We start from the raw sequence: 9874 nt of genomic DNA on the forward strand, positions 1-9874 counted from the left end.
GTGCATCATCCCCGCCTTCCATCAAAACAGAGATTACCGCGTTTATCGGGGTTAAACGAGCTCCGTTTAAAATATCTTCTCCGTGCGCATCGCGCGGGGAGGGACTTCTTAAAGGTGAAAAAACGCGCGCGTCGTTAGGCATTTGATTTAATTCATCCACCGCGGATTGGACGTGAGGATTAACTTCACAAGCGAGGAGGTTTACGGCGTTATTTAGAGGAGTCAGACGTACCTGGTTCAACGCCGCGAGACCAGACTCGTCTGGAGGCGGGGTGTGCGGGGGGTCAGGGGGCTCTTCAGTATCAGACTGGACCGTCGAATTTATCGCGTTAATCGCAGAAATGATTTAGGGGTTAATTTCTTCCGATTCTCGTTCAGCCGCCAAATTGTTAAGAGCATCATTTAGCGGTGTTAAACGAACACGGCTTAAAAGTCTCTCTCCGGACTCGATGTTATTTCGAGATGGTGAATTTAACGCCTCGGGTAATGGGTCATCTGTTCCAGGAGCGCTCCCCGCTGAGTCGATTATTGAAGCGTTTAAATCCAATACACGTCCGAAGTTATTTTCCCGGCCTGAATTCTCTCCTTCCATCTTTTAAAATCTGTACCAGGATGAATATACCTCTTCAAAATCAATTAATATACCTCTTCAAAATCAATTAATATACGTCTTCAAAAATGAATTCTCCTGTTCCATCGGAATAAGAAAAAAAAACAGAATACACATTTTCAAAAAAGTTGCGAGATGAGATTAATCCAGCTCAGAATATCTTCGAGCCTTGCGTCTCGGTGGAAAATAGACGGTCTCCCTCCACCGCGTGCTGAAAAAAAGAGAAAATCGTTAGTTATTAAATATTTAAAATAAATAAATACATAAACTCCGACTCCTTACTGTGTAAATCTGTGGATCGTTTTACGGTTCTCTGCCGCTGACCCACTTCTCCACGGACTGTAACAGAAAAAATCGGGTTATTCCAGAGTTTTAACCGTGATTTAATTTCGGTCGGTGTACTTACATCTGCGTGGTGAAGTCGGGGCTTCCAGCCTTCAAACTTCAGGTGGTTCTGACTTGATTTCTAGAATTAAAATAAATAAATAAATAAAAAGCAGCACCCTCGCAAGCAGCTATTCTGTAATACTTCAAATATATTACCGAGGCCGGGTTCGAACACACTCTGGAGCGTCTGCGTGGTTTTGTCTAAAAAAAAAAAAAAAGACAGTTTCAGACCGCGTGCATCATTTAAAAACAGTCGTTTCTATCAAAAAAGATTACTTAAATCACTTACCCTGAAAGCTGATGCGGTTTTCGCATCTGCTCGAAGACGAGAAAACTTAATTAAACATGGCTTTTCAGGATTTTTTTTTTTTTTTTTTTTTTTACCGCAAATTATATTTTATACCCATCGCGGGGTCCAGGCGCCTTCACTCTTCACCGGTCGTAGTGGAAATGAGCGGTGACTCCTTCCCACAGGGGGACGTGACTGAGAAGAAACTTTTTTCCGGCTTCATCACCTCGGGCGGCATCTCCGATCAGCGGGTGTCCCGCAGCCGCTGATCGACCGGGTAATATCTTAAAAGAAACTGCATCTACCGGCGCTTGGGGCGGGGCTTAGGGGCGGGACATAGTGACGTAATCGATTCTGATTGGCTGTGACGTCATAAGGAGGCGGGGCTTAGTGACATAGTCGATTCTGATTGGCTGACAGGGCCATAAATCAGTTTTGAACATAAGGTCTCTCAGTATTCTCTCTCCTATCATTTGGTTCGGATCCCGACCGGCCATTATGAATACTTGGTTATGCCCTTTGGGCTTACTAATGCACCTGCTGTGTTTCAAGGGTTGGTTAATGATGTACTGAGGGACTTCCTAGATAAATTTGTTTTTGTTTATTTGGATGACATTCTGATCTTCTCCCCTGATGAAGAGACACATAAGCGACATGTCCGGACTGTTTTGCAATGTCTGTTAGAGAACCAGCTATACGTCAAGGCGGAAAAATGTGAGTTCCACAAACCCACTGTGTCTTTCCTGGGGTTTGTAATATCTGAGGGGGAGATTCGGATGGATCCAACCAAAACGGCAGCTGTAGCGGAATGGGAAACTCCTCGCAATCACAAGAGGTCCAATTGTTTCTAGGCTTTGTCAACTTTTATCGAAAGTTCATACGAAATTTTAGTACTGTGGCTGCTCCCTTACGCAATCTTACCTCCATTCACCAGGTGTTTGTCTGGTCTCGTGAGTGTGAGGAAGCATTCCGGGAGCTAAAGAAAAGGTTTACGACTGCCCCTGTGCTGCTCCTTCCTGACCCCTGCCGGCAGTTTGTGGTCGAAGTAGATGCCTCGGACATTGGGGTGGGGGCGGTACTTTCACAAGTTTAGTTCCTCTGATAATAAGATGCATTCCTGTCCAAAAAGCTATCTCCCACCGAGCGCAACTACGACATAGGTGACCGTGAGCTGTTGGCCGTTAAGGTGGCCTTGGAGGAGTGGCGTCACTGGCTAGAGGGGGCTCAGTTACCATTTCTCGTTCTGACCACAAGAACCTGGAATACTTACGCACGGCCAAAAGACTTAATGCCAGACAAGCTCGATGGTCACTGTTCTTCAGCCGTTTCAATTTCACACTCTCCTACTGACCGGGATCTGAGAATGGCAAGCCGGACTCTCTGTCACGCCGGTTCGAGTCCGGGGACCACACCTCTGAACCACAAACTGTACTTCCCTTAGCGTGCTTTGTTTCTGCCCTCACATGGGGAATAGAGGATAAGGTCAAGGCAGTTTCGGAAGAAGAGCCTGTGCCTCAAGGGTGCCCGGAGGGGTTACTGTTTGTGCCACAGACAATCCAAGGTGAGGTCATTCGCTGGGCTCATGATAGTCAGTTTACGTGCCACCCAGGCATTAGAAAGACTAAGTGGGTGATGCGTCAATGCTTTTGGCGGCCCAGTATGGACCGAGATGTGACTATGTTAACGCCTGCCATATTTGCACTGCCCAAAAATCATCCAATCAAAGACCATCCGGCGAGTTACTTCCTCTCTGTCCCCAAACGTCCATGGTCACATATAGCCATAGACTTTGTCACCGGTCTTCCAGTTTCGCAAGGTCACACCGTGATTCTTAGTTATTGACCGGTTTTCCAAGATGTCATTTTTTTTTGCCTCTCCCTAAACTCCCCACAGCCAAGAGGACTGCTGAGATTCTGCTTCAGAACGTGTTTAAGCTGCATGGATCGGCGGATGCATACATCCGGGTATCATCCACAGGCCAATGGCCAGGTCGAACGTGCTAATCAAGAACTGGAGAAGGGACTTCGCATTCTAGCATCCCACAGTCCATCAAACTGGGCTGCACAACTTCATTGGGTGGAATTGGCCCATAACCAACTTCTGACCTCTGCCACCGGTTATTACCTGTTCCATGTGGTACACGGTTATCAGCCAGCTCTGTTTTCTTTAACGGACTCATCTTCTTCTGTCCCCTCTGCACTAGCTCTCATCCAGCACTGCAGGAGGATCTGGGTCCGGGCTCGGCGAACCTTGCTCAAGACCTCCTCCTCATACAAGGCAGCAGCGGACCGCCATCGTTCTCCCGCGCCTCCCTATGTGCCCGGCCAGCAGGTTTGGTTGTCGACCCGGGATCTGCCGCTTCGGGGGACAGTTCGCAAGCTCGCACCCAGGTTTGTGGGTCCCTTTCCCATCACCAGGGTGATCAACCCTGTGTCTGTTCATCTGCGTCTTCCTGGGGCATTGCGGGTCCATCCTACGTTCCACGTGAGTCGGGTGAAACCTGTGAGGACTAGTCCTTTGTGCCCTCCGGCTGGTCCCCCGCCGCCCTCCCGGTTCGTGGGTGGCAGTCCCGCCTTCTCTGTCCGCCGTCTCCTGGCTGCTCGTTGTCGGGGCTGGGGCATGCAGTACTTGGTGGATTGGGAGGGCTACGGTCCTGAGGAGCGTTCCTGGGTGCCGTCCCGCTTCATCCTGGATCCGGCTCTCGTCCGCGACTTTCATGCCTCGCTTTCGGGGGTTCCTGGGCCGTCCGGTGCCGGCCGTGGGGCGGGGGTGATGTCATGATTGGGTCTGTGGGGGCGGGATTGTTTATTGCTTTGGGTTTGCATTTAGTTTTGCACTGGGGTTTTGGTGGCTGGATTTCTTTTGTGTTGTTTGGTGTTGGGCGTTTCCCTCCTGTCTGCCCTTCCTGTGGCCACGCCTCTTTCTGGATCTTTCCTCTCACACCTGCGGTGCATTTACCCTGATCACATCCCCTTTATTAGTCAAACCTGCTTCCTCTCTCACTTGCGAGATTGTTGTGCCTTGTGCCTCATTCGAGCATTTGTCTTCAGAGTTTTTCACAGTCCTGTTTTTGCTTTTTCATGTATTGACCTGTCTGCCTGTTTCTGGAACCTGTCTCTGCCAAATGCTTCGGTTACTGTTATTTTTGGACTGTCTTTTTGTGTACCGACTCACGCAAGTCCTGACATTAAACTCTGTGAAGCTGAGACCTGAATCCTGCATTTGTGTCCGATCACTTGGTGGCGTCTGGCCCGTCAATAGATTGATTTTGTGGTCAGATTTTGCAGAGTTGATATGTTATGTGTCGGACGCGGTCGGAGCACCGACCCAGCGTTTGACAGGACCCAGCATAAAATAAGCAGAGCACAGTTCAAAAGGTAACAGAATTTAATAAACATAATAGTGAGTGGAGTGATAAACAACCCAAAAACTCCGCGGTCTGGTGAGGTGGAAACACGGCGCGCTCTCAGCAGCGCAAACGGTCCGGAGCCACAGCAGTTCGGACCCAGGGACCCCGCCGACACCCCCCAGGCGGCTGCGACAAACCAAGTCTGCGAAGGAAGAAATCATGAGGTGAGTCCAACACTCTCCACACAGAGACACAGCTCAAAGGTGCACACAATCAGCAAACACTTCCTGGCTTTAATATAACTCAGCTTCTCACCCTGCAGGCACGGAACAACTCAGTTCAAATCTCCACTGCAGCAGAAGCTGATTAGGCGATTAGCATAGCGTAACAGCTCAATATAACAAGGTGTGAGGGACACCAAATCCACTGTCATTACTTCATGAAAGTCACCAAAACCAAATTACCTCAGGAAGTGTGCTGAAGAGCGTGAGACCTCACCCAATCCTCCTTCACAGACTGTGGCCTCAAACCTGGAGCGGTCTCTGCGTCCGTAATGGTGAGATTGTTCTCCTGACGTCGATCTCACACGTCTGCTCACAAGGTCAAGTCTCTGGCAATCACACTGTGCGTTCAAGGTTTAAGTGCAGCAAGCTCTGATCAAGACAGATACGCCACAGCTGTGAGTCCTGATGACCTGCACGTGATAACAAGCTTAAGGTGTTCAGGGTGAGGTCCTAATACTCAGCCACACGTCAGCCACTCAGTCCTGAACGCATACCACCTGGAGGGAGAAACAGAAAACAAAAACAAAGCCAGCCAAACACCCCAGCCCACAACATGATACCCTTGATGTTAGCATTCTGACATATTGCAGCCGCAAGTGGTTCAATAAATATTGTGAAAAGCAGTGGTGAGAGTGTGCAGCCTTGTCTAGTTCCTCTTTGCAATGTGAAACTTTGAGAGGTAATCTCATTAGTTGTGACTGTGGCCTTTGAGTTATATAGGGTTGTGATCCAGTGAATAAATTATTCTCCAAAACTAAATTTATGGAGGACTCTAATCAGGAAGCTCCAGCTGACTTTATCAAAGGCACCACTATTGCCTTTGTATTGCTATGCTGTGATTTGTCAATAAGATTGAGAAGTCTTGTGACATTACTGGTAGAATGTCGACCCTTAATGAACTCAGTTTGGTCGTTATATATTATCAATGGTAATATTTTTTCTAAGCGAGATGCCAATGCCTTAGCAATGATTTTTACATCAGTATTTATTAATGATAGCAGGCGGTAATTTGAAATCAGAGTAGGGTCTTTTTCTGCTTTTAATATAAGTTTTATTGCTGCAGTATTCATATGAGTGGGAATCTGACCTTTAGTCCAGATTTCTGAAACAGTTCTAAAGAATAGTGGAGCCAGTATCTGCCAAAAATGTTTCAGGAATTCGGGAGGAAAGCCATCTGGGCCTGGAGCCCTGCCATTCAGCATTTTGTTCAAAACTGCATGTAGTTCTATGATAGTTAGAATTGTGTCTAATATATCGGTGTGTTCTTTAGATAGCTGAGGTAGGTTTAGATTGTCGAGGAATGACTGGATATCTACTGGATTAGGTGTATTCTCCGATGAATATAGATTACTGTAGTCCTTAAATATCTGATTAATTTCCTGTGGCGACTGCGTATAGTTTCCGGCTTTATCCCTAATAGATGTTATCCTTGATTTTTCCTTATTGCATTGTAGTTGATTTGCCAGAAATTTACCTGATTTATTATGTTCAAAATGATTATATCTAAGTCATTGAATGAGGAACTCTGTTTTTTTCAATATTATATGGTCAAGTTGTAATTTAATTCAGACAACGTTTGATCACTTGCTTCTGCAGCATATTTGTTAAATGTTTAATTTTTCCTTCAAGGTCATGTCATTTTCTAATTTGTTCCATTTTACTTTTATAAGAAGAATATGAAATAATTTTCCCTCTGATTACTGCTTTTCCTCTTTCCCAAAGCAAAGAAGGAGAAACACTCGGAGAGTCATTTCTTTCTATAAAAAATGCCCACTCTTATGATTTTGTCAAAGAGAGAGAATGATGTGTATTCCTTCGTCAATGTATTTTTGATCCTCCAACTATCCACCAGACCAAAGTCATCCATATACTCCTTTATAGTTTTACCAGACTGAGAAAGCCTTACAGATGTTGGAGAACTGGAACGATCTAAAGACGGATCTAAGACAACATTAAAGTCCCCTCCAATGATGACTGCTGAATTGGCCATTAAATTAGAAATCTGTGAAAACAATGTATGAAAAAAGGTTGGGTCATCATTGTTGGGAGCATATAAATTCATTCATCTTCTACCGCTTAGTCCTATTAAGGGTCGCGGGGGGCTGGAGCCTATCCCAGCAGTCATAGAGCGCGAGGCGGGGTACACCCAGGACAGGACGCCAGTCTGTCGCAGGGCCACAAATAGACAAACACAGACACACACACACACACACACCTACGGACAATTTAAAGATTCCAATCCACCTAACCCACATGTCTTTGGATATGGGAGGAAACCGGAGCACCCGGAGGAAACCCACGCAAACACGGGGAGAACATGCAAACTCCACACAGAAAGGCCACGGGAATTGAACCCACGACCTTCTCACTGTGAGGCAACAGTGCTAACAACTAAGCTACCATGCTGTCCCGCATATAAATTAACAATTGTAAATATTTCACTAGAAATAGTTGCCTGGGTTATTATATACCGACCTTCAGGATCTGTCAGAGTTATTAAGAATAAATGGGACTCTTCTATCAACTAATGTACTTACTCCTCTTTGTCTGCTGTTATAACAAGCTGAAAAACACTAACTAATTATTGGACCAATCAGTAAATTTTCCTCTGTGTTTCTTGTAGAAGACAAATATCTGCATTTAATTTTGCGATATGATCCATGACTTTTACCTTTGGAAACTGGTCATTTATTCCAAAGTTGGTCCCTCTGAGCTCTCTGGCTTTGCTTTTAATGAGGTCTTTGTAGTGTTCTAGTTTGGCGATGATGGGCCGAGGTCTTCTGCTCTTGGGTCCACTGAGTCTGTGCACACGATGAAAAGTGATATTATCGACAGTAGCTGAAGGAAGTTTGAGTTTGGAAACCATGAAGTCTTTTAAAAGGGTTTCTGGATCATCTGAGTCAGGGTTTTCTGGTATCCCTGAGAAAATTAAGTTATCACGCATGCTCCTAGACTGAATATCCAGTATTATTTCATTACCTTCTTGTTTTCTTTGGTTAGCGTGTCGGTTGTTTTGGTTAATAACTCCACCAATGCTTTGAGTGATTTATTTTCAGACTCCAGCCGTTCTATTTTTTCATATGCGAAATTGAGGCTTACCTGAATGTCTTTAATCTCCATGTGTAAACCATAAGTGAATCCAGCTTCGTACTGGTGGACCGGAGCGCACTTACCTCCACCTCCATTGTCTGGAGATCATCCATGTCTGTAGAGGAGTCCTTTTTCTTACGTTTACGCGGGTTGTTGTCATCTTTGTGTACCAGAGAAGCCATGTCCGAGAAGCAGGCCTGGTAGTAGTGATCGATGTAGTTTTCTAAATTTGCGATGCAATCCACCGTTGCCGGTTCCGATTTCACGTCCGCCAAGAGCTGTTCTTTCGTTTGTTTGTGGGTATTTAATTAAATCCAGCTGGCTTTTTTTTCCATCAATTGAAATGCCGCATCGTCGAGTCTCATTCCTGTTGCGCTGTGCCGTTCTACGCCATCTTGTCACTCCCCCTTTCTGCTTCCCTGACATTAATTTAAATAACTTGTCCAAAATTAGTTTGGTTAATAGATGAACCATCAGTTAAAAATGTATGCCTCTGGATGACTTGGGTGATATTGCCTTCGTATTAGTATGGGGTTAAAAGAAATTAGTTTAGATTTTTTTTTTTTTTTTTTTTTTTTTTTTTTTGACCAGTTCTCCTTTGTCTGCAGAGGATAGAGCGGCTTCTTCTAGAAGCAGTCCTTCTCTGTTTTGCAGAGGGTAGAACTACACAGCTACGAAACATTTAACAGGTAGTTGCTTAACTGATTTTAAATTTTATGTTTGTAGCTGTTCAGCTTTATTTACCACGTTATTGGTCTAAAAATTATCGGACAAAAATTTATCGCAAGATAATTGATAATGGTTTTTGAAGTTAGTCTAAAAAGATAATCCGATAATGAAAACATTATCTTCGATAATTATCAGATTATCGGAACTGTGCCCACCACTGAATAATAGTAATTAATAATAATATAATTTCTATACCTGCTTATTCCAATTAAGGGTCACAGGGGGGCTGGAGCCTATCACAGCAGTCATATGGTGTGAGGTGGTGTACGCTCTGGACAGGACCCCAGTCTGTCACAGAGCCATGTGTATATTACTGAAAAATATAATATGCAATGTCAGGTTTTTATTTATCATGCAACCCTAGCAGATACATAATTGTCTATCTATGCTGACAGTATGTTCCTCTCAAAGATCTGTCAGTGATGCATTCTGACATGAAATACTTGCACTCTCGATGGACTCCAGGCAGAACTGAAAGTTCTGTTCCTCTATTCTGCCTTGATGTCATCATTCTGCTGTTAAAGGAGTCATACATCTATTCAGCAACTTAATACAGGTCATCAGAAAAAGCCTGTAGACACACAAATCCCCGATCACTGAGTTTATGCACCCTTTAAAAAACATTCTGGTCTCCAAGATAGGGCTTGCTTCTGTGCCTGTAAAGCCGGCGTGGCACAGGATACACTACACGCCGAGCCGAGATCACTTTGTGACTCGACAGCTCCAGTGATGTTTGTCATTCATTGTCAAGTGAAATATGACAATGAAGAAAAGAAAAAAAAAAAACTGGGTTTGCTCAAGGATTTTTACACATACAGATTGACATTACAAACCACTGATGTCTAAGTTCCAAATAGATTCTAAGATATGAAACCTACATAAAATGCACCCAATCATATTCTGTTCATTTCTGATGAAGCTGAGCACAATGAATGTGATGACTAAGTCCAAACTCCCTGATGTTGGGTTGGACAAACATGCATTCAACTGACACATCCCAAATAGTGCATTCCCAACCAGTTTTCCTTATCAGATCAGTTTTTGTTTTGTGATGTTAGCTTTATTTTTAAAATCAAAGGTGAATCATACTCACCGTGGGCCCTCTGGTGAGTATGATTACCTTTTCTGTGTACACT

The 9874-nt window shown here is 44.6% G+C and overlaps 1 protein-coding gene across 1 annotated transcript; it reads left to right on the forward strand.

The window, feature by feature from the left end:
* Positions 1–1671: 1671 nt before the first annotated feature.
* Positions 1672–4135, forward strand: LOC117515042. The gene is made up of 2 exons (XM_034175580.1): positions 1672–3402; positions 3490–4135. The coding sequence occupies exons 1-2, from the start codon at positions 3225–3227 to the stop codon at positions 4065–4067; spliced, it is 756 nt and encodes a 251-aa protein (XP_034031471.1). The 5' UTR covers positions 1672–3224; the 3' UTR covers positions 4068–4135.
* Positions 4136–9874: the final 5739 nt, after the last annotated feature.

Source organism: Thalassophryne amazonica, chromosome 8 (assembly GCF_902500255.1).
Source record: "Thalassophryne amazonica chromosome 8, fThaAma1.1, whole genome shotgun sequence".
NCBI classification, from domain to species: Eukaryota; Metazoa; Chordata; class Actinopteri; order Batrachoidiformes; family Batrachoididae; genus Thalassophryne; species Thalassophryne amazonica.

Excerpts from the sequence above, each read along its gene's own strand:
- LOC117515042 (XM_034175580.1), top strand. The coding sequence starts at position 3,225 with ATGGATCGGCGGATGCATACATCCGGGTATCATCCACAGGCCAATGGC. Across the intron at positions 3,403-3,489 it reads ACTTCTGACCTCTGCCACCG|CTCTCATCCAGCACTGCAGG; the intron begins GTTATTACCTGT and ends CCTCTGCACTAG.